Source organism: Mangifera indica, chromosome 4 (genome assembly GCF_011075055.1).
Source record: "Mangifera indica cultivar Alphonso chromosome 4, CATAS_Mindica_2.1, whole genome shotgun sequence".
In the NCBI taxonomy this organism is placed as follows: domain Eukaryota; kingdom Viridiplantae; phylum Streptophyta; class Magnoliopsida; order Sapindales; family Anacardiaceae; genus Mangifera; species Mangifera indica.
In genome coordinates this window covers 18,713,885-18,740,072 of record NC_058140.1, presented here as the reverse complement: position 1 = coordinate 18,740,072, position 26,188 = coordinate 18,713,885, and the positions used below count along the sequence as shown (strand labels likewise).

At 33.6% G+C, this 26,188-nt stretch overlaps 1 protein-coding gene across 1 annotated transcript; it reads left to right on the top strand.

The window, feature by feature from the left end:
* The first annotated feature begins 24 nt into the window (after positions 1-24).
* On the top strand, positions 25-18,112 carry LOC123212909 (protein PHYLLO, chloroplastic). The gene is given in 29 exon segments (XM_044632148.1): positions 25-311; positions 400-609; positions 994-1,211; positions 3,164-3,281; positions 3,470-3,586; positions 4,320-4,397; positions 4,958-5,017; positions 7,205-7,270; positions 7,640-7,744; positions 7,816-8,010; positions 8,227-8,325; positions 8,472-9,041; positions 9,523-9,747; positions 10,449-10,755; positions 11,407-11,473; positions 11,708-11,866; positions 12,878-13,003; positions 13,098-13,229; positions 13,319-13,436; positions 13,811-13,835; positions 13,838-13,965; positions 14,087-14,332; positions 14,466-14,633; positions 14,917-15,060; positions 15,754-16,215; positions 16,694-16,993; positions 17,070-17,227; positions 17,327-17,434; positions 17,649-18,112. Coding segments are annotated over 29 exon segments (5,127 nt in total). The 5' UTR covers positions 25-134; the 3' UTR covers positions 17,890-18,112.
* The last annotated feature ends 8,076 nt before the right edge of the window (positions 18,113-26,188 follow it).

The window sequence follows — 26,188 nt, the reverse complement described above, 5'->3', positions numbered from 1 at the left end:
TACAGACTCTGCTTTCAGCTTAACTGAGGGAGAAAAATAGATAAAGCGCCGGTGATGTGGAGTCTTCTTATCCGTTCACCTCGTAACGCGCAAACTCACCACTGTCAAACTCATCACTTCTGTTCGCATTCACGATGAAAGCTCATCTACTTTTCGCGAACACATTCTCTTCGCCATTTTCAAACTCAACTTATCGACTGAAGAAACCGTTTATTCATTTTAAACTATCATCACCTCATGTCGCATTCCTCAACACAAGAAGTTTCCTTCGCTTTCACTCACTTCGCCTTCCTTCAAACTCTAACTCTGAGGTTTTTCTTTCTCTCTCGCTTGTTTTTCTTTAGTTTCTTTTACTATTCCTGTTGGCATTGTAATTACTGTTATTATATTATTTGTTAGGCCGTGAAAGGGGTGAGATTTGATGGACTAGGAATTGATATTGAGGAAGGAATGGTTGGTGAAGATGATGATGTGGTGGTGGAGACTTGTATCACGCGTACTCTGCCTCCAGCATTGACGCTTGAGCATGGGATTCAGAGTGTTAAGGAGGCTGTGGAGGAGTTGAAGTTGGATCCCCCTAAGTCTACTTGCGGAGTTTTAAGATTTCAGGTATGGTAGATGATTTATATTGTAAGTTTATATCAACATTCAAATCCACATTGTTACATTGATTAATATTTTTGTATTTTTAATAACGATAATACGCATACTATTGATATTACACACAATTAATGCAAGTGCAAAAATTAAATGATCAAGTTAGTTAATGAGGACAAATAATGTTATAATAATAGTGTAATGTCGCTTTAGTTTGCGTGCAAGAGTTTGTATTAATACTCTACAAATTGACTGTTAGGGGAATATAATTTTAAAGAGAAGTGTAGAATCACATGAATTAAAATGTGAACAACTTGAAATTCTGCCAATTTGGTCTTCCGTTATTTATTTATGTATGATCCATGTGAAAAAGGCAATGAGATGGTGGATTTGCAGATTGCTGTGCCTCCGAGTGCAAAAGCTTTAAATTGGTTTTGTTGTCAACCAGAGTCATCAGGAGTATTTCCTGTATTTTTTCTTTCTAAGGAAATGGAGAGCCCAACTTGCAAATCATTATATTTGAATCAAACTCGTGGTGTGTTTGGAATCGGAACTGCTATTTACTTTACTCATTCTTCTTCATGTGCTAAAGGAGAGCGAAGTGCTCTAAAGAGGTTGGTCAAATTTTCTTTCTATGGCATTTTTTTCTCTTTCTAGTAATCACCGTGATTTTGATGCATTATTTGATAAATTAATAATTTCCTCTTAATCATTAGTGCTACTTTAGGTGGTTATTTTATAAACAGGTTTTGACACAATTGTATTAAAAGAAAGATTAAAATGGATGAGCATACACAATTTCAACAACTATACTAAATAACAGCAATGCAACTTAATATGTTTTAAGTAATACAGTTGGGGATTTTGTTAGGACCCTATAAGCCTCTTAACTCTCAAATAATCAATCCAAACTGCACAAATAGAATAGAACGGAAAATAGGATTTTTATACCGAATAATAGTAGTGTCTACAAAGAACAAAAACAAAAATCAAACACAATTCTGCTAGTTTTTGGGAGGCCAGAATCTCTCCCTAATTGTGTAGCTTTTGAGAGGCTAGATCTCTCCTTAGCACTATGATTTATGTCAATTTTTCCTTCCTCTTCCTTTTGCATAAATCTTCCTTTTATATTTGCTGAATTTGTAAATGCTCCCACATGTTTCCATGTTCCCTACTTTTTTCCTCCTCAGTTTTCCACTGTTTCACTTTATCATAACTGCCCCACTTTCCCTACTTTTTCTCCTCCTTTAATCCCCTTTCTTCCACTTAATCATAATTGCATAATGGCCCCACTTTCACTTTTTTGGTCTTCTTGCGGGTTACAGATACCTTTGCTCTAACAAATTTCAACACAAGATTACTTGGTTAACAATATTTTTTTGATACGATGTTAAGTTGCCACTTGATCTGAACTTTTAAGCTGATGAGTTAAAGCTCAACAATAGTATTTAAGTTCTAACAACTATTTATTACAGATATTGCTATGTTTTCACCATTGTTCTAGAGGTGCACTCATCATCCCTCTAACTGTAAAATGCCCTCAAAAGACTACTTTGCAATATAACCTTTGTTAGTAAATATGGAAATGGGAAAAAAATGGTATGTGAATTATGCATGTATAATACGACGAATAATAAAAAATACGTTTGTAAAAAAATGTCCTTAAAATTTGTATATGGGAAAAGTATGAAACGTATATATATGAGTTTAATACGACAAATCATCAATAATACGTTTCTAAAAATATGATAATATTATAATAATTTCAGTAGTTTTCATTAATCTCCTATTGAAAATCAATATAACAATTCAAATGTAAAGTATTTAATTAACTATTAAACCTAATATAACATAAGACATAATCAAAATTCTTTGTACAATAAGTAACGTACTTGTCAATTGGGAAAAATAAACAAATTAAGCAGTTTGAATTTCAGACTTCAGATCGGAGTGAATTTTTGTATAAACACAGGAGAGGAAAATACAAAATTAGGGCTGGGAATTGAGAAAGAAATGTCGTGAGTTTTTTTTAAAATGACAGTGGTATTTTTATAAATAATTGAAAATAGAAGGGACAATTTTGTACTTCATGTTTAGTAAAAAAATTCAAAAAAAGGCAAACGTAAATACTTCTTATAATTTACTTTTAATACGGGAATGACGAAAATATGCATTTAATATATTTTGGGTTTAAAAATTCTTTCAAACGTGTTTAATACGTGAATAATACGGGAACGGGAATAATACGCGTATTTACTAACTAGGAATATACTCCAAGTTACCAGTCTGATTTAGCTCCCTAACTTTGACATCATTGTCCATTTTTGAAAGAGCAGCTAGAAGGTTGCTTCAGTAAATGATGCCTTTTAGATGTGAAAAATTGGTATCTAAAATAAGAAGACACCATATTGTGATTTTCTTGTTATTAATGCCTCAAACATTTTTTTTTTTTAAATTTTTGTTACCGAGTATTAATTCTGGAACATAGTTAACTTTTGGTTAGTTTAAGGGCTTTCTTGTTTATTTTACTTGAAAATTAAAGAAATTTTGTGTAGTTTGTCTGCAGATATTTCTCAAATGATTCAATCCCTGTAACAACTTATGGTTTCATGGATTGTAATTGTGACTTAAAGTCATCTTCCATGAAGCATGAGGCTGGTTCTTTTTACTTCTTTGTTCCTCAGGTAATCTGAATGTCAATTTATACAGCTCTGTAATGCTTGTACCTGTATTTGAGCTGTGATTATGATCATCTTCTAACTTTTTGAAATATGTGTGATTGCTTTTTGGTGTTTATTTTCTTTTGGAGCTTCAGCCAATAGAAACACCACAATGCTATGTGCTTATGAATATAAAATAATTGTTTCAACAGATAGAATTAAATGAGCACGAGGATATTTCTATCTTAGCAGCAACACTGGCATGGGGTGATGCGCTGCATTGTACATTCAAGCAGGCCCTTCAATCTTATGAGTCATCTTTATGCCAGGTACTCATGGTTGTTATCTTGCATCATGCTAGTGTAGTTCCTCTGAGGATTTTACTAATTCTCTACAAAATAGAATTCAGCTCTTTGGATTAAGAGTATACCGTTATTAGGTAAAAACAATTTAAATTTGATGTTGATGTTTGCTATAAAAAATTTATCTTTAATACTCTTGACCGCCTTATGATCAACTTAAATGTCTTGGGTGGATGACAACTCATGCTTTTGTATCTTTTGGATCATTGCCTATCCAATGTTTGTGTTTAGCTTGGTCTTTTATAAAATTTTCTAACATGGTTCTCTTTGAGTTATATTTTGAAAATACTTTGCTGTATCAGTAATCTCAATTATTCAGCAATTGCAGCTTTTCTTATCTCCTCGTGAGTGGGAATGAAACAGTGATTTGTGCTGTAACAACTCACCCTTACTCAAGATGAGATGCCACTGGACACTTTATGTTGTTGTTTATTAGGCAGTCAATCCAATGTGTTAGAGCCTTAGTAGATTTCCAACTTTTTTCAGTGTAGTGGGAGGCTAGGCACATGCGAGCACACACACACATTTGTAGTTCTTTCTCTTTTGTTTTTAAAAGTTGTATAAGATTGTTTGAATTCTGAATTAGTCAAGTTTGTTTAAACTGATCTATGTTAACAAAAAGGTTTTTCAATTTGCTTGTTCCTATTACTTCTATAACCATAGTCAATATTATGATCATGATCTTTATGTTCCATTCCAGGCCAGCTGTCATTTATGGCCTGCTACAGAGGGATGCAACTCCAGATACATAAAATCTGCTCTCAGAAAGCTTAATATGGTAAAGGATAAAAGTGAAGACAGTAGTGATTCTTTTTTTGTCATCAATTTTTTTATTTTAATTTTACTCCCAATAATTTTCATACAGTGGGTTGGCCTTAATTGAGGTAGGACTAACAATAATTGTGTTGAGTAGAATACCATATTACAAATTTTGAACCTGCATTGTCACTTGCTTTTCAATATTGTGCTGGATCTGCAGATGCCATCTCTTTTCACGTTTAAAGGGTATTTTTCTCTTCTGAAAATTTGATCTTGTTTACATGAGCACATGCTCAATTCATTATGAAGAAAGTTAGTCCATTTTATTTCATGAAGAGGCCTCTTGCAAGATTTTAATTGGACAGTTGCTTTCTAACCAAGTTCATGATAGCTTTTTGCTTGGATCTTTACGTGGTATTCTTAACTTTTTGGTTTACCATTTATTTTGTCTTATCTAGTAGTCTATATGGTTGGCTTTGAAGATTTGACATTTGGACTTTGGTACCAAATGCTCTGAATATTTAATCTTCTCATTCCTTGCCGACACCTTTAAACTTGTTATATCCCCATATTTTGTAGGTATGTGTGAATGCTACTTCAATGGTCACAAGAGTTTTTGGCTCTGATCCCATGGAACTGGTATACCCTTTTTCCTGGTAATTGTTTGTTGTTGATAATTCTAATTGCTTTTCATTGATGAGGTTTCACTAATGTAACTGTAAAAGCTTGGAAATATTATTTAAAGTTTAGTGCCCTTAATTCGATTTCAGGTTCAACATGTGATCTGAATTGAAGTAATTGAATAAGAAAATGAAGATAAAAAGCACACAGAGAAAGGAAATCTAAAATCAAGGAGAAGGACAGGATATAGAACAGATAGGGAAAAGAACAAAGAAACACGTTTTATTATATTTTATCATTTTTTTCATCAATACACTCAACAAGCCTTATATAGTGGTGTGCAACATACACTCTATATCAAATGATATGACATTGTTTCTAGACTATTTAATGTTCACCCATTTATTTATTGAAAAACCAATTCCAAACTATATCAATTCCCTCTTCTTCAAGCTTCCTTCTCCTCAAGGAAGAGTTTCGAGAGGTGAAGTCTCTTTGAGCCATCATGTAGGTTTCTCCAAGTAAATGAGGATGTTATCTTCAACATAATTTTCAAACATCCAACATCCCATTAGAACAAAACATTAACCATGTGACCAACAATTTCTTTCCATATATGACCCTTTGATCTTCTTAGATGTATAGGGAATTGTTGCTTGAATCTCAAACACCAGATTATGACTTGCATATGCAGAAACCTTATCTCCCAAGGCACCAGTGAAGTTAAACAATGCTTTCCAAATGACTTAGCCTTGTAAGAAAATTCCACATTTGGTTTAACAACATTCTTAATTGATGCAACCCACTTAAGTGTAGCAATTATGCTAACAAGAACAACAAATGTTCTTCCCTCTTCTTTGGAGTCATTTTTACCAAATTTTGCGATTGCATTGTTAACGATGATCATCTGGTTGTCAACACATTGGGTGCCTTATTCCCAGACTTTGGATTTCAGGTTGGAGTCATCACTTGTCAAAGTTGTTGCTTTCTCTTTTGACACCATAGAAGCAAATCCAATAATTGTTTCTAGTCTCGAGTCATCAGTTCCAACAAAACTATTCTCAACTTCATTGTTCACCTTAGTCCTATTGATAGGAGGAGAATCAGAGAATTTTGGGTTCTCGCTTCTGTTTCTACAGGTGGAAAATTTTCACCAATGATAGAAGTTCCTAACTCAACAGTAGGAGGTTTGGTTGTTGTCTCACTAAGAATGACAGGAACACCAAGAAGGGCTTTGTTAGCAATCTCATAAGTATCATTCAATTTGACTATGGTTGTTTCTTGATTGTCACAACACAAGTCATCAATAATAGTCTCCTTCTAAGCATGTTGTATTTCATATGTAGCAGGATCACTAACAACTAGTGTTTCCACATAAGCATCAGTCACAAGACTTAAAGCTGCTTCCAGGCCAAGTTTGCCTAAAGGATCAGCCACAGGAATCTCATCAACTTCCAACAATTTATTCTCCTAATGTGCATCCCTCTCAATAGCCATAACTACCAAATCTAGGATCTTCTCCCTTTCATCATTATCATTAATAGTGAACTCAACGGTTGAATTAGAATTAGCTTAGAGAGCAATTTGAACAAGATCATCAAAAACGACATCTATTTGTTCAAAAATTTCAACAATTGGTTCTAATTCCTCTAGGTCAAATTTTTGTTCAAAAATTTCAACAAATGGCAGACTCAAACCTCTAATTAAGTTGTTGATCTTGTCAAAGGACTCCATTAGCAACCTATGAGAAACGTCAAAGTACTCTGTCGGTAACTTATTGAAACTCATCTCTGATTCTTGCAATGCTTCTTGTAGATACTGTAACATTTCTTGTTTAAACTTTTGGTCTTTTTCTTCAGCCATGGTGGAGGGTCACCGCTCTAATACTAATTGATGTGGACTGAACTAATTGAATTAGAAGATGAAGATAAAGAGCACACAGAGAAAGAAAACCTAGAATCAAAGAGAAGGAAAGGACATAGAATAGATAGGAAGAGGAACAGAGAAACACATTTTATTATATTTTTTCCTTTTTTTTCATCTATATACTCAACAAGTCTTATATAGTGGTGTGCAACATATATTTTATATCAAATGATACGACATCGTTTCTAGACTATTTTATGTTCTCCCATTTATTTATGAAAAAACCAGTTCCAAACCATATTAACATGAAATCTATTGAAGTGCTAAATTCTCTTGCAGGGAGATGCTGTTTTCTACCAGTTTTCTTTCAGACTTTCACCGACTGTTGGTGTTTCCAGTAACATGGTGTGGATATATCATGCTGAATAATATTTGTAATGCCATTAAAAAATTAGACTTTATATCATGAAGCTAATTTATCAATTGTTGAACTAGCTGTCCATATTATTTGCATTAACTGATATAATTAATATATTAGTTATCGAAATCTTATATTTTCAAAAACATAGAACTAAACTGGGGGACTATGAGATTTTCATCGTTTATTAGTCCCAAATTTTTTATCTTTATCACCCAGTCTGTGTATGCCCAATATGCATACTTGGGTACGCAATTCATGTACAAACTGATACTGGTATTAAAACCTGTTATAATATTTGAAAAGAAACAAATCTGGGTGATGATTGTTCAAGTTGTATCATTTTTGACTTTCAGATAGATCATGCTTGTGAAATGAATCACCCCTTGGGAGATCATGCAAATATCAATGCTGTTTGGGCATCACTTTTAGTTGAAGAATGTTCTCGTCTTGGTTTGACGGTAAGCTTAAGCATGGACAATCTTTTTGAATCTGTCTGTGGCATAAGCTTCTGATTAACTCTATATTCCAGTACTTTTGTATAGCTCCAGGTTCAAGATCCTCTCCCCTTGCTGTTGCTGCTTCCTCTCATCCCCTAGCAACATGTATTGCTTGTTTTGATGAACGGTCGCTTGCTTATCATGCTGTTGGTTATGCAAGAGGATCTCACAAACCTGCAGTAATCATTACATCATCTGGCACTGCTGTTTCCAATCTTCTTCCAGCTGTGAGTTTAAAACATAGAGAATTGTAATATCTATACTCTATATGCATTCCCATAGAACATGTTTTTTTGCATGCTTTTGGATGTTAACATCTATATTTCATATTTGTTCCATTCGATCCTGACGAAATCTTTTCATTTCCTATTTCATGCTGAAACTTGAAGTTTCATTTCTTCTTTTCATATATGTAGCTAATTTGGAGCAGTGATCATTTACAGGTTGTAGAAGCCAGCCAGGATTTTGTGCCAGTTTTATTACTTACTGCAGATCGTCCACCAGAATTTCAGGATGCTGGAGCAAACCAAGCAATCAATCAGGTAGAAATAACTAATTGCAATGAGAAGCTATGAAAATGATTCTAGTATTTCTTTGATCATAACTGACTGATTCCTCTTCATACTTTATCTTGTATTACCATGTTGTCTGCTGTTTAGGAACTTACAAATTGCTTCTTTTCTAACAGGTAAACCATTTTGGTTCTTTTGTACGTTTCTTCTTCAGTCTTCCTGCACCCACCGATGAGATTCCTGCACGGATGGTACTTACCACGCTTGACTCTGCTGTCCATTGGGCAATGTCAGCACCTTATGGCCCTGTTCATATCAACTGCCCTTATAGGGAGCCATTGGATAACAGTCCAAAAAAATGGTTGTCAAGCTGTTTGAAGGGATTAGATATATGGATGTCAAGCACTGAACCATTCTCTAAATATATTCAAGTGCATCAGTGTCATGGATGGAAGATTAACGCTCATAGCCTTATAACTGAAGTGCTAGAACTAATTCAAGGTGCTAACAGAGGGCTTTTTCTTGTTGGTGCAATGCATAGTGAGGATGATATGTGGGCAGCTCTTCTTTTGGCTAAACATCTTCAATGGCCAGTTGTAGCTGACATCTTGTCAGGATTACGGTTGAGAAAGCTCTTTGCATCCTTTCCTGAAATTGAAGAAAATCTTTTATTCCTTGATCATTTTGATCATGCTCTGCTCTCAGAATCTGTCAAGGCTTATGTGCAGTTTGATGTAATTCTTCAGGTATAACTCCACTTTGAAATTTTCTTTTTAATTATACCCGTTAAAGTGTAATTTAATTACAGCACATGTTGGCATCTTGGAAGCCATTGTTTGAGATTTGAAGGTACAATTGTAATATTGTAAATAAGCAAAGTGGGAAGGTTAATATATGCTGAACTTCCAGGGTTTCATAACCAAAACTTTTTGGTCAGTGAAAGTTTCATATTTACCTGCATTTTGCATGTGTAATTACCAAGCATGGGTGGGTGGGGGACCTCCAAAGGAATATTGGCTATATTTGAGGTAGAGTTTTATAAATACTGTGACTTGAAGTGTTCATAAAACCAAAATGAAGAATTTAAAATAGGTGTGTGAAAATATTTATATTACAGTATTTGGATTCTTTCATGTATGCTAATTGCAGTCAGTTAGATGAGTTTTCTTTTATTTGTTTATTTATCCAAAAAAAAAAAAAATCTTAGTTACTCTAAACTATGAACAGATTGGAGGTCGGATTACTAGCAAAAGGATTTCTCAGGTGCTAGAGGAATGTTTTCCTTGCACATATATCTTGGTTAACAATCATCCATATCGTCAAGATCCTTCACATTTGGTAACGCACAGGATTCAGAGTACGATTGTTCAATTTGCTGATAGACTGCTTAAAGTTCAAGTTCCACATAGGAGAAGCAAATGGTGCAGTTATCTGCAAACAGTTCAGATGATGGTATTTGAACTCCTTATGAAGCTCTTCTTTTTATATTTCTGTAGTTAATTCTTTTGGTCCTTGATCCAGTCTGATTAGTTTTAATGGTGCCCATAGATATCTATATATATATTAGTGATGTTAGATATGGTTACACTTCAAGTTGGTCAGTATGACTAAAGCTAGATCACTTGTGATTAAAAATTGTGAATACAATAAAAAAGTTTAGTGATCCTGTCTGTTTAGTCATCAAGTAATCACCTGCTACTTATATGCAGATAGTCAAATTTTCCATTGTAAATTTTTGCTAGTGCGTGACAAGCTTTTGTAATTAATTTTCATCTTGATTACAAAGCTTAATAGTATGTCTGCTGTTTTAAAGAAAATTTTTCTATTCTTATAGGAAATATTTATTAAAAGACTTGTATGGGACTTGATTTAATTACATACACTGGTGCAATGAAGTAGAGCTATAATTTAGTCTGAAATGTAGTGGTTTCTTGATTCTTCTGACAAGAAGGTCTGAAATTGCTTTCTTTCTGTCTCATTTACTATTTTTAATAAGAAACCACATAACATGTTTTATAAAAGAGTATACTGATGTGAAAGGTTCACCGATGGCCTTTAAAAAAACTTTCTTATTCAAAAATTGATATCCTCTGATCAATTTCTTGCTGTTTACCATTTTGACAGATTGTAAACTTTTTAGTGCTTTTTTGCAGGTTGCATGGGAGATATCGTTTCAGATTTGTGGCAACTACTCATTGTCTGAACCGCATGTTGCACATGTACTTTCCAAGGCACTGACGTCAGATTCTGCTCTTTTTGTCGGTAACAGCATGGCAATACGAGATGCAGATATGTATGGACTTAGTTGGACAACTTGTACTCACACTACCTCAGATCTGATGTTAAACTCACAGCTACCATATAACTGCATACGGGTGGCTGGAAATAGAGGAGCTAGTGGAATTGATGGTTTGCTTAGCACAGCCATTGGTTTTGCTGTGGGATGCAATAGACAGGTAAGTTTTGACTGACTTACTATGCTATGAGTCCCTTTGTAATTCTTGCATTCCTGGTAATCTGATTTTACCTCTTAATCATATCTCAAGAAAGAAAACCTATATAAAGGAAACCCAAGCTCAAAACTTACATTAAAAAACCCAAACTCAAAACTTAGAAGAAAACCCTCGTAACTGCATTTTGTAATTTCATCAAAACAGGCAATACCAATCACTTTAAATCATATTTTCCTGTAAACTGATATATCTCAACGAGGGAAATGTAAGAAAATAAGTTTATCTGTTTCACCACATTGATTAGATCCCTTCCTCAAACTGAACGAACTTGTACAAACCTGTGTCTATCTTTTTTAGTCTTTTCTCTTTTCTGGAGAAATCTATGTTGTTTGAGGAAAGCTTACTACCATGACACGAAATTTAAATCTTGACAATTATTATCCTAGCGCCGACCGAGCTTCACTGATGATAAAAATCCATCACGAGGAAAGATTACTGCCATGACATATACTTTATATCTTGACAATATCACCTAGCACCGTAGCAATATGACTACTTCCACTCATTATTCATGAAGCTTTTGTTTTTTCTCTTTCCCCTTCTTAGATTTCCAATCTTGATGAATCTATGTTGTCTCTTGATACTTAATCATGTTTAGGTACTCTGTGTTATGGAGATGTTTCTTTCCTTCATGATACAAATGGCTTGGCAGTTTTGAAACAGAGGTAAGATATTTTTGTTGCAAGTTTTGGTTTGTCATTGAAATTTATGGTTATTAAAATAATCTTAAACATATATAACATCAAATATGTAATCAGGGCTTACATATTTAGCTGTATTCATTTAATTCTCTTAGAAGTTTATAGTCAACCCAACTGGCTATTCAATTGTGTCTGGTCTACACATGCAACCAATTGTTGACCACTCTTTAATATTTTGAAGATTTACTTTATCTGTAGGACAATGCAGAAACCCATTCTGATACTTGTGATAAATAATCATGGTGGTGCAATCTTCAGCTTTCTTCCAATTGCAGATAGAACTGAACCAAAAGTCTTAAATCAGTATTTCTACACTGCCCATGACATTTCAATCGGCAAGCTGTGCATGGCACATGGGTAAAACATTGAAGAATAGTTTATATGTGGAAGCATTTTTCTTCAATTTTCATTTAATCTCACATATTGCATGCACTTTCTCTTACTGCTTGTGTTTATATCAATACTTGTGCCCTTTACTAGATGTATTGTATGTGTGTCTTATGTTTTAGATGCAGAGTATATTTGTAAATTGTGATTGTAATTCCATGTAGTCAAAACAAATTCAATAATTTTTTGATTGAAAACAAAGGTTGGACTTAACAAAAATTGGGGACTTACCAGGGGCTTATTGTAGATTATATTTGCAAGTTGGTTAGATGAATATGTTAGCATTTTGTTGAAACCATGCACTTCTGAGGTTTAGGTTCAGCAGTTTTTCTGTTTTAGGCTACAATGTTGTATTCTTGTTCATCATGAAATATATTTTTTTCCTTGTTATCCTATTAAACCTGCACCACAGACATCCAACAGCAGAGTTTCCCTAGTTCTCAGCAAGAGATCACTCTCCAACCAATAACAACAATATTGAAAATAGCATAATGTAAACATTGAAGCAATAGAACAGTGAATTAGAAATATGGATTCATGGAATTAGATCTTGTATTCAATCTGCACAATGTATCATACACAATCATATTCCAATACAAAAGCAGATTCTCTCTTTTACTGTCAATACAGAGAGTTCATATGCACAGTATATCCATGACACAAAATACAACAGTGAGACTCAAAAGACTGGCTTGCACAGCTTCCGAGAGGCCTGCTCTCACCGTACTCCCTTTCTGAATTTTCTTTCCTAATCCCTCTTTTTCTGCTCAGCTGCCTTTATCTCTTTTTCCTCAGCTCCCACCAACTTCCTTTCCAAGTCTATGCCATGTTTCATTTTTTCCCTTGGTGCTTTCTGCTTTAAGGTGGCTGTCATCAGCTCCACATTTCCCAATGGTCTGCTGCCATGTGCTCTCTCCCTTTTCTCTTATCTTTTCCTTCGAGTGACATAGATATGAGTTCTAACACATACTGAATTTGCAGTGTAAAGCATTTAGTAGTGAAGACAAAAATGGAACTTGAAGATGCTTTAGTAACATCTCAGCATCTAGGAACTGATTGTGTCGTTGAAGTTGAGAGCTGCATTGGTGCAAATGCCACCTTCCACAGGTTGTTTCTTCAATTGCTTCTCAGTTTTTAAATTGATTATGTTAAAAGGATATTCTGTGTGCATTATACTAACAAATTCCGGTCCTCTTTTCAGTACTTTAAGAAAACTTGCATGCCAAGCAGCAGATCATGCTTCGAACATCCTTTCAAGGTTTTCTTTTTCAGATTCTATTTCATGTGGGCTCTCTATTTCTAAGGTTCATAAACTGGAGTATTCACTGTATAGGTGAGGCTTTGAGGACGAAAAGTAAACTTTGAAATCTTATTGTAGCTAAAAGTTGGGTTAACTAGATATATCTTTCACTGTTGTGACAGAATTCAACTTTGTGCTCCACCTACTTCAAGTCCTGTTAAGCATGACCAAAGTAAAATCTACAGAGAAGGTTTTATTTTATCGTTGTATCTTGAAGATGGAAGTGTTGGGTATGGTGAGGTTAGTTTTGGTTAGATTCCATGCTTATCATCTTCACTCTTTTTCTTGTTCTTGTTCTTCAATTTTTGGTTTTTTTTTTTTGTGTTATTTTCTTTTTGTCCTTTTATTCATATAGGGGAAGTTAGGTGATTATTTGAGTTCTTATTTCGAATAAAAATTAATTAACATGTAGAAAGTCATTGTAAGAAGATGACATAACTGTTGAGCCACTGAAATGATGTTTGTAAGATTCTTTTTCTTTTCTATTTTATTATCATTTTATGGCATACTTTTGACCTTCATATAATCTGTGTTATTTTTTGTCAGTTTCTTTTGTCTTATTCTCTAGTGCTGAAGATTACCCTTTGCAATTAATTCCTACTTTAATTAAAAAGGTTGCACCTCTCGAAATCCACGAGGAACCCTGCTGGATGTTGAAGAGCAACTTCGATTTCTTCTTCATGTTATGAAAGGAGCTAATATCAGTTATTTCTTACCTCTGCTAAAGGGCTCGTTCTCTTCATGGATATGGACAGAGTTAGGAATACCAGTAGGTCCTTTTGTCTTCATTTTAGAAGTAGTAGAAGGAGAAAGGAGTTGATACTAGTAGGCCTTGTTGTCTTTCTTATTTTCTTATTGTTTTGAGTGATGAGTCCTGTCTTGTTATGCAGGTATGTTCAATATTTCCAAGTGTTAGATGTGGATTGGAAATGGCTATTCTTAATGCTATTGCTGCAAGACATAATACCAGCTTTTTAAATATACTATATCCCAAGATAGAAACAGATGAAGGAATATCTAAACGCTCATCAAATGTTAAGATATGTGCCCTCATTGATTCTATGGGGACACCTGCGGAGGTTGCTAATATTGCTATAACTCTTGTTGAAGAAGGGTTCACTGCCATCAAGCTTAAAGTAAGATATACTTAACAGAATTATAGTACAAGAGTTTTGAAAGTTCCTTATAAATGTATTTTATATTTGTGTGCTTTAACACCTTATTGATGACATCAATGGCTGACATTTAATGAATTATTATTTGTAACAGGTTGCACGCCGAGGAAATCCCTTTCAAGACGCTGCAGTTATACAAGAAGTAAGAAAGAAGGTTGGTCCCCATATTGAACTCCGTGTGGATGCCAATCGTAAATGGAACTACGAAGAAGCTCTTGAATTTGGCTTTTTGGTTAAAAATTGTGACATACAATATATTGAGGTATGATTTGCTGGAACTAATAAAACTTTTTATTTTATTTATTATTCATCCTACGCAATCAATTATTACATGTAGTCTCTACTATACTTCGTTGTAAACTTTCAGTAACCTTTCTGCATAACTTTTTGGAAGACTTCTATTTTTATATTGACCATTTAACTATTTGCTTTATCTTTCCTTCTACCTCTCTTTGGTTTAGGTTTAATAACCTCTATTTCTGTTGATTCAAATGTGATTTCCTTCATAAGTGATTTTTTTATGTTATAGTCTTCCTATTTTGCAGGAGCCCGTTCAGGATGAAGATGATATAATAAAATACTGTGAAAAAAGTGGCTTGCCTGTAGCCCTGGATGAAACCATTGACAAATTCCAAGAAAATCCTCTTAAAAAGCTTGAGAAGTATGCTAATCCAGGAATAGTTGCTGTTGTAAGTGAGAAAATCTTCAATAATTTGATCAGTGGGGTGTTGATCATTGTTTCTTTGGTCAGCTTATTTTTGGAGCAGTATTAATAATTGCACATTTCTTATTTAGATAAAGCACTCACTTTGCTAACTGCATGTAGAAAGCTGACCTGACAAGAGAACCAGCCCATTCAGGTTTTAGAATTGACAGAATAATAATAGCTTAATCAAACTACAATTATTTCCAACAACACCACAATTTGGTATGCTTAATATCTTTAGTTTGATTTTAAATTGTATTAATTCTTTACAGGATTAAAATCATGTAATAAAATTGGTTGGTCTTGTAATGCATTATCTTAGCGGTTTTTATCAGTAAATAGTTAAATCCACACGTGGCTGAGCTAACATCTTAATTCTGGTTTCCAGTATCAAAAGAGCATTGTTGATATTGAGCTGCTACCTGCTGTTCATTGTCGCTGTTTTGTTATTTGTGTCTTTGATTTCACCATTTGCTTTTGTTCACAATTAGTACTTGATGCTAAATTATTTCACTTCTTTAGTGAGAACACACTGCATCTACATGATTTATAATTATAGAAACAGCAAAAATATTCGATCATTGTACACATCACTCTCCTGCATTTCTTGATCATTCTTTAAGAGATAATGGAGTTTAAATTATACTATTTTTGCTGGATTCTGGGATATGGTCAGGTGATCAAACCAAGTGTCATTGGGGGTTTTGAAAATGCAGCATCAATCGCAAGATGGGCTCAGCAACAGGGGAAGATGGCTGTTGTCAGTGCTGCATTTGAAAGTGGCCTAGGTTTGTCAGCATATATTCTTTTCTCCTGCTATCTGGAGCTACAAAATGCAGATTTATGTAAAGTGATGAACCGTGAACTGGCCCCACCTATGGCCCATGGTCTTGGAACTTATCAATGGCTTAAAGAAGATGTGACAACTCATCCTATCGGGATTTGTTATAATCCATGCAGTGGCTTGGTAGAAGCTTCTGTTGCTAACGCTGCCCAACTCATGCAAAAATTTCAAATCAACCACAAAATCATACGTAGAACTTTCACTGAGGAGCAAGTGTCTAGAGACCAGTTGATTGTTAATTCAAAGGACGTCTCCAGTTCCATCAAAGTGCTAGAAATTGGAGAAAGAGTTGATGTAAGTAGAGGAATAATTAGAAATGCTAAGCAGGGATGCTATATGCTTGTTAAATTTATTCCTATGCATTGTACTACTCGATTAGTTTATTTAATATTTGTTAGCTACTTGTCAGGAATGGTGGCATGAGGAGCTTCCGTTGCAAATGCTCTTAAACTTTTTCTTTTATTTCTCAGAAATTGATTTCTGAAAGAGCAACCTAGATGTAAATGGTCAATATGATTTGGTAATCTTGCAATGTGGTGGCATATTCAATATTCAAGACATCTATGCACACATTTGGGTTTTGATATGTATTCGAATGTGTTTGCGATTATATTTTCATTTGGAATTTGTAGTATAGATTTCTATCTCATTAATTTTTCTTGTTAAAAAGATGACTTGCATTTGTCTCAGCTATTGACTCTGTACGTAATGCTTTGGATTTAATTAGACTCTACTTTTTTATGCTCATTCTACATTTATTTTTCCATCACAGAATAATGTACTTATATTTCTGCATGGTTTTCTTGGAACTGGTGAAGACTGGATTCCTATCATGAAGGCCATCTCAGGATCTGCGAGATGCATTGCCATTGACCTTCCTGGCCATGGAGGAACAAAGATACAAAGTCATAGTGATAGTGGAGTCACACATGTACCAGCTTTGTCAATTGATGTAGTTGCAGACGTATTATGTAAGCTGATTGAACAGATTACTCCCAAACAAGTTACCCTGGTTGGATATTCAATGGGAGCAAGAATTGCCTTGCACATGGCCCTTCGGTTTGCTGATAAGGTACATTCATGATGCTCAATGTTTTCTTAGTCATTGTGAGGTTATTTTCTGTGCAAAATAATGATTTGTTACACAGATCAAGGGAGCTGTTATATTATCTGGAAGCCCTGGATTAAAAGATGCAATAGCAAGAAAAATTCGTAGAGCCAAAGATGATTCCAGAGCATGCTCCCTTGTTGCTCATGGCCTGCAAACTTTTGTAGATATCTGGTACACTGGAGAGCTCTGGAAAAGGTAATACCTGGGTCTTTTTAGTTTATACATCATATCATAATATATTTATATAAGCTTCTTATGAAAGTAATTTTAAGAAAAATATTCTGCCTTTAACAGCTTGAGGAGGCATCCACATTTCAATCTAATATTATCCAGCCGCTTGCAGCACAATGATGTGGAAAGTCTTTCGAGATCTCTGTCTGATTTAAGCATCGGGAGACAACCGTAAGCATTTTAATACTATTCCGTTTACGTTCAACCAGGACTTGTGCTCATTCTATTCCCAATATTATAATAAGCCTATGAAAATTGGTTGTTAGCATTGGCTTTGAATTTATTGAAATTGAACTGACTTTCAGCACTGACAAGCAATTTGAAGGAGCAAAGTTTAATGAGACAGTGCTTTTTAATGTTAATTTTGTGTTTTTGTCGATCATAGGTCATTGTGGGAAGAGTTGAAGCAATGTAAAACACCTCTCATGGTGATTGTAGGAGAGAAAGATGGGAAATTCAAAGCAATTGCTGAGGAAATGTTGTATGAACTCAGTGATGGTAGACATGAGGGAGGAAAGAAGATGCATGAGATGGTTGAAATCCCTAATTGTGGGCATGCTGTCCATCTGGAAAATCCTCTCCCTGTAATCCGTGCCATCAGGCAGTTTTTCGCTAGACAAAGGTAAGAGTTTAGCTCCTTAAAGAGTATAGTTTGGTAGCCAACCTAAATTCTAGAACTGAGGAATATTATTCAACAATAGGCTTAGCTTATTATCACTCTCAGTAGCTTAGATCTGCATGTCGTTTTTTCAGCTTAAACTCCAAGGATAATTCTAACTGTATTTCTTCACTTTGATCACATTTTTAAGATGGAGTTCAGCTCGCTATAGAATATGGTTTGCATGCGAATCTAGTATTTATGAAGGAGGAATATTATTGAACAATGATTGGTATTTGTCAACCGTTACATAAAATATGAGAAAAATTTTTAACTTATCATGCAACATTTTTTATGATCAATTTATAAGGTACCAATTATTCAATCAATCAGTAAAATCTCACACCACCCCCCACGGTGCCACACTCCTCCGCGCCCACCCCCCCCCAAAAAAAAAATAACCACATAAGTATTATATGTTAATACTGTCCAAATACGAGAATTTTTTGTTTGAGACTATTTAGATGAGAATAGTAGGTAATCGATCTGTAATGGAATTTTAGGCAACTCTAAAATTTTTCCATTTAGCTTATCTCTAATGAAGAATACATACGACTTTATTATCATAATGTAATTGAATTAGTTACGTAGATAAATGTCCTAAATATTGTAAGAGAAGCCTTGACTATAATGTCTCAGCTTTGGAACTCTAAATTTAGCTTTTATGTTTGAACGAGCAACAACATTTTGTTTTTTGATTCTCCACGTAATGGGATTGCTATTTGTAAAGGTAAAGTAAAATGATGTAGATTGTTTGTCATCTACTACTTCAAGCTAATCATCTTTAGCATATTCATCTATGCTTTGATTATATGTGTTTTTTTGTGAACAATATTGAATTTATGTATAAATGTCTATACGATCAAATAGAGTTGGCACTAGACATGGGCAAGCCAGAGAGAGTTCAATTTCCAATTAGATGCATTGAATTTATGTAAACTAAATAAATACCAAACAATGTTTTTTCTTTTTATAATTAAATTTTATAACTATAAAGTGCATAGAAGTAACACCAAATAAAATATTGATTTTGTATAAGAGCTTGTTTAAAGCATGGGGACAACCAGAGTGGGGATGGAATATGCCAGTGCTTTTGGCTCCGGCAAATTTTCAAAGAATACTATTTTGTGCATAACTGATTAGACATATGATCAAATAATGTTACCGATTATAATTGGCTACAAATTAGTGCGCCCATTGGTTAGCTAAGGCCAAAACAAATTTTTTCTTCCTTTTTGCCCCCTTAAAAGAATTAGCTTTTTGTACACATAGTTGATCAATTGACTGGTACCTAGCAACCGATGATAGGGAAATTAAAGATTTATTACATGTTCTGCCAAAGTAGGATGTAGAGAAAATATTGTTCATAATCTTAAAATTGGAATTTTGTTAACCCATTTGCCATTTCAACTTTGATGTCTGCCAATAAGAAGAGATAAACCGATCAAAATCATGGACCAGGTCATCAACACTAGTGGCTACACATCACAAGGACTGAAAGGAAAAAAGAAGGGAGGCTTGTAGAATTATGGATAGAGTTGATAATGTGGTAATTCAACGTTCTGCTGGGTCTTGGAAAAAAGAGAGTAAAAGAAGGAAAAATACAAATTAAAGTTGTCCCATTTAGAAATGGAGAGGTGAGTAGGGGTCATGCGTCCCAGTTGCCCACTAAAGAGCTTGAGTATATGGCTCTGGTCTGCCCTCCATTTTCAGATGGATATTTTGCAATGAAGGGTGAGGTGCAGGCATTTCCAGGGGCCAATTTGTTGGGACGCTTACCCAACAATTCGTCAACATAAAGTAGATTTCTGAAATCATTTCCAGAATTTTCTCGCTACCTCTTTGAACATAAGGCACACAAAATTGATTTGTATTTTTCAACTATAATTGCTTCCTTTTGACCATGATATCTCTGTGGGTATGTATGTATATACATACATTATTGAAGTTTTTCTTGTCTGAATTTGCATGTGTATGACATCCAACAACTTATGATCAGTGACTAGCTAACTACATTAATAACAACTAATCATGTCCCCTATTCGTCAGTTGTTGTCTTGAGTACTGATAAGTCTCTCACTCTAAAATAATAATACATATATCTAGATTTTACGAGATTCATTTTCTTTTTTTTTTCGTGTTTACAGGTAAAAGATATTCTTCCCTACTAAATTGGGATCATGCAATTAATTTAATTATTTTGTTTTAGATGAATTAGAATAAGAATTGTAAAACTAAAAAGACTAATATACTCTTAGAGGGTGATGAGTAGGACTTTTAAAATGTTATCGTGAAATTAACGACTTTAGCACATAATCAAACTCAATCAAACAATCTAAGTAACTATTAAACAATATAAATGCGATGATGAATTAAAATAGTAAGAGAAAGAAAATACTTAAAGATTTATACTTAAGGAAAATACTTTTATACACAACTTTCATAGAAATTCAAATTTCTTCCTTAGGATCCTTGTCCAAAATTGAATATTTCTCTTGATGTATTTCTCTATATCAACTACAAGTAATAATGTCTCATGGACGTTGGTTTTCGATCACCCAAACTGAACCACGTCAAAAATTGGATATTAAAAGTAATTTTCTAGCCTTTAGTGCTCTTAGCGTAGCTTACTTTACACAAAGCTCTAAATTCTGTATATTATTTAACGTACATAACAACTTTCTTGGATTTTGCTAATAAATTTTCTTATGTATTTGAACAGCAAAGCCTGAAGTAATAAAATAAATTTAAGGCACAAATAAAATTTCCAACCATGGTTTTGTTAACCCAAAATGTTTGAACTGTTTGAAACTCGGGAAATTGTTTGACGATGGATGCAATTATTTTAACAAATGGTGACACCAAAAAAGATTGGGATGGACGTGGTTACACCACTTTTCTGAGTTAGGTTCAAAGATGATGACAGGCAAGACATCGCGCATTCTTGAGAATGCCAGCGACGTGAAAAATTTAATTATAGTGATGTGTTTGATGTCAACTAGGAATTGGCTGGTGATGGGTGGAACAAAAGCTTGTGGCCTAAACTCCTCGGAGAATCCTTTTAATCCTCATTGGCATTCAAATTATGATTTCAATATTGTCAAATCTTTCAGTGTCTTTTGTTTACAGGAAAAGTTGACGCCCACCACTATGGAAACTACTGATGAACAATAATTACCAGAAAGATGACCTTAATTTTTTCATTGGATTGATTGTGAGATTTGTAAATATATACATATACAGGGGATGTGGATATGTATCTTTATATATATTCATCTTTAATTATGATAGAGAGGTAGAGATTGATCAGTGTGGCGCGTCTGCCGGTTGCAACTTTGGCAGCACTGAGCCTCTATCATTGTACTAGGAAGAAGAATATGATGGTGACCAAACATCTCATCAACTAATTATTCCATGAATGGCTCTTGAAGAAGCTCTCGCAGCTTTCGTAGCTACAATAAAGATTAGGGGAAGATTAAATATTTATATATCATTAACCACATATCTGTAAGAAGATCACCTAATTAAATATATATAGTGGATTTAGGATTTCAAAGAGCTAATTACGTGAACAAGAACAAACATGCGAGCGTGCAAATTGTATATGTAATAATATTCTAGAGGAGCCACGGCCACCCACCATTATAAAGACATATGTGGCCATGTACAAAATGCTGTGGGAAGATTATTAAACGAATTATTCTGTGGAAATTTAGCTGAAGATGATGAGCTTATCCGAATGGAAATTTAGCTGAAAATGATGAGCAATTTAGCTGAAGATGATGAGCTTATCCGAATTGAACCAATCATCGCAGGATGCTTGCGATGACCTCACGAAAGAAGCAAAGAATTAAAGAAAAGTTTGTCGCTTGATTTGGGGGAAAGTGGCGACAGTGGACATATATATGGTAAAGTTCACAGTACCCAAGATTGATTGATCGTCCATTTTATGCAAGTGAAGCTCTTTTAAAAGAGGCTTCAAATTAACTCTATTATGTTGTTGATTTAATGGCGGTGGTCTTAAAAAAGAGGCTTCAAATTAATCAGCAGTGTAATGGAGACACGATATTGTTAAATAGTGAAAAACAGTTTCAGTGAAATGGGCAGATAGCATACATATTCACGTGGTTGTCTGCATAAATGTTTAATAAGACTCAGAATTCCACTGAAGATTTTTCTTGCCAAAAATAGTGATATTAATGTAAGTACGATTTGTGGTAAAAGGTAAAGTTGAGATTCTTCTGCTTCTTTCCAGTTATGATGATTAATTACAGTGAGTCATTTTATCATTTCTGATGAAAAAATATTCTGTAAATCCTTGCAGTTTTAGGAAGATCAACCTGATGTACACCAAGAGAAGCAAGATCCAAGACTGGAGTGTCAATCAATATATATAACACATACTGTCAATCAATATTGAAGCGTTCATGAGTTAAAAATAGATGGACAATATCTAACCATTTGTGTATGCGTACGTGTAAAAAAGTGAGGAAGCGTGTGGGCGCAGAGAGAGAGAGAGATGTGGGTGGGCAGATTTTAGGGTTGAGTTGACAGGTCGTGGAATTCAGTGGAGCAATGGTGCACCACCAGGCACCCACCGCACACTAGACAAAGGGACCCACTATGGACACATACATGTTCATATTCATCTACATGTATATATGCTTGCAACCAAATGCTCTGCCGTAAATCAACTTCGCCTCCGTACCCAGCACTTTCGTCACTTTTATGGTGCCTTCCTCCTCCTGTGTCTGCATATTTTACCTATGCCCACTTTTTTAGACTAGGCCAAGAAGATAAGATAATACAAAGCCATCGCAATTCATGTACATGATTCCCTGTCTTCTCTCTATATCTTTTCTTGCTTTCTTTATTGGTAGGGCCGTAATCCATATTTACAGCCTCCCATCCCACTCACATCACTGTTTATCAAATCAACCCATGTTCATCTTCCTTCTTAGGCTGAACAAGAATCTGCATAGCACGTTCTTTGATCCTATTTGCTGGCAACTTACATCACTTCAGAATATTAAAGAAGTATGCAAGTAATCCGATGATTATTGTTAAATAAAATATATTTTCATATTATTCGATTTTATTTTGATTTAATCTAATTTAATATAATTTTAATTCTGGTTTAATTCGTTTCATAATCTAATTCATAATTCTACGTAATATTAAAGCGATAAAACTTTCTTGTATTTCTCAATTTTAAAAACTGATATTTTACTTTCTTACGAAAGTTTATTTTTATTTTTGTTGATTTTAAAAATTATCTTTTCACCCTTTCCTAGGTTTCATCTTTTTCTCATATAAGTTACCCCCACACTTTTAGAAGATTGTAGGTTCACCCCCATTACACTTTAAACAACTAGTAGCTTCCCCACGATTGCTCTATTGTCATCATGCATCTCTGTCTCTCACACGATTGAGTCTGTACTCTCATTTCTTACATGATTGAACCTTTACTCTTATCTCTCACATGATTGAGGACATGTTCTTATCTCTTATACGATTGAGTATTTATTCTCGTCTCTCATAGATTAAACATCTATTCTTGTCTTACACAATTAAACCTCTACTCTCCTTTCTCTCATGTTGGAGGTTTTTCCTCTTGTACTAGTGATTTTTTCTCCACCACTATCATTGCCGCTGTCTTTGTTTCCGGGAACCCTCCTCTTGATTTTCCAATATTGACACCATCTCTTACTATTACTATAATATCATTGACTTCTTAACTTTTATTTCCAATTGTAGCTCCAAGAGTTTCCATTTCAATTGTAGGAAAGTGTTAAATAAAATATATTTTGTTTTAATTTTGATTTAATATAATTCTAATTTGATTTGATTTTGATTTAATTTATTTTTTAACCCAATTGATAATTCTACAATTATATGGTAATTATTCAATAATATGGGAGAGAAAAAGTTAACAAGACAGAGATTTATGATGACCATAAATATTAAAACTGACAAATAAGACAATAAGCAAGTGGGTTGCTGCTTGTTGAAACGTAGTCAAATAATTGGTGGGAGATCATCAATTGCTTACATTTTCTGCGGCTGAATTATTTGAGGTTAGTGTTTCAGTCATTCACCAGCTTCCACAAATGGCACCATCTAAATCTCAATGGCCTAGCTTTCTCAATTATACGTGCATCTTTTTCCCTTCAAATTTTGCTTTTGCGTCATCCATGTCTTGTCCTGCAACTTACTTTGTAATCAGTTGATCGATCTCGTTGGTCTAAAAGCTGTGAAATCATCGACATTGCTACCAAAAGTAACAAGCTAACTAGCTAGAATTCACTTTCTTTTTTTTTTTCCTTCACTTTTATGAAAGTTTTCTCATCTTTTTTTTTTTTTTTTGGGTTTTCAGAAAATTTATTAGAAAAGATAAAGCTTTCATATCTGTAGTAAGATGATTGAATATTGATTATTAGATGCTGTAAAAATCAGAAAACAAAACATTTATACAACTCTAGAGTGATTATTAGTATTTACCCTATGAATATTGATCATTATGACATTGAATTTTTTGCAATATCCAACCATAAAATATAATTTTAATTAGGCCTCATTCTTATTGCAAAATCCAACATTGAATTTTAATTTTAAACAAAATAGATACACAAATAATATATTATTAAATGATTCATTTATTTTAAATAAAAAATAAATTAATACTCATATATTATCTGTATATTTAAATTATATATTAAATATATATACATGTAATATTACACATAAAAAAAATACTACAATCATTTGTTCAAGCTTATGCGTGTGGTGTATCCAACCCATGATGATTAAAAAAATTGTTTCACTTGAATACTTAATTCCTATTTCGTTTCTAGAATTGAGACCATAACCCCCAAGAGACAAGATGGATATTCTTAAGATGTCACGAGGTGGCACAAAATTTAGGTTTGTCAACTTTATCATAGCAAGAAGGATTATCTTGTGAACTAAAACTCTCTTCAATTGGTTGAGAAATTTACTTACAAACAAAATCATATAGAATATCTTGTGTAATTAATGCAATTTTATTTGCCCACTAGAGATTAGATTACAATTAAGTAACGAAACCTACACTTTATGCATCCATAATCCACCAACTAAATGTTCACATTTGGTGTAAATTAAGAGGGAGGATGAAATTACACTCAACGGGTTGGTTGTTTGAACAGTAAAGAAGAAACTTCGTATATATACAAGAGAGTATGAATTCAAATTTTTTTTGATGACATATTAAGATCAAACTCTTAATTTACCTGAATCAATAATTGTGAGATCAGTATTTGATCAGAATTTATCATATTTAATATAATTGGTTCAATCTTAAAAATGGTGATCCGGCAATAAAATTTCTATGGCAAAGTCTTTTTTTATTTAATTAACAAGTCATCTTATCTACTCTTCCTAGAGAATTTAGAGGCTCCAGGGAACTTCATTAGTGGGGAATCGCCTAAATTGTACGATTACATCCACAACAAAATAATAGTTAAAAACGAAAGTCCAAGATTAAAATATTGAACTCCATTAACAATTATCACAAAACATTTGCGTCTGCAAGTTGCTGCCTCTGAGATTTGTTCATACTTTTTTGATATATTCTTCTACCTATTGCTAGTGGACCTCAACAAGGAAGAAGATTAGCAATAATAAATTATCAATAAAACTATATGTATATATTTTAGATATATAAATATATACATACTTATATATGTCATAATATAATTGAGTAATTTTGAATTAAAAATAAAATAATACTCAATCATATAATAACACATCTAAATTTGTATATATTTATATACCTAAAATAAATAAATATGTATATAATATTATTCATACATTATTCTTAATAGATTAATTATACTCTTTTAATTCTTTACAAATCAAATATTAAAATAAATATTCGATAAGGTAGGAGAAAAGTTGCCTCACTCTGATAAGGCATTAAAGAATCTTATAAATAAGTAATCCTAAATTTAAACCTAGTATATATTCAATTAATCGTGAGGGAATCCTTTTTAACTTACAGGGTTGTTTAGGAAAAGTTTTAAAAATTATTCTGGTAATTTTATAAATAAATAATCTCTGTACTTAAACTTGGTATATATTCAATAAATTGTAAAGAAATCTTTTTTTCACTTGCAAGGGTGTTTGATTAAGAGCTTTAAAAGATTACTTTGATAATCTACTAATATTATTTTATTTAATGATATTTTATTAACAATAATGATATGATAGATAATATAAGAGTAATA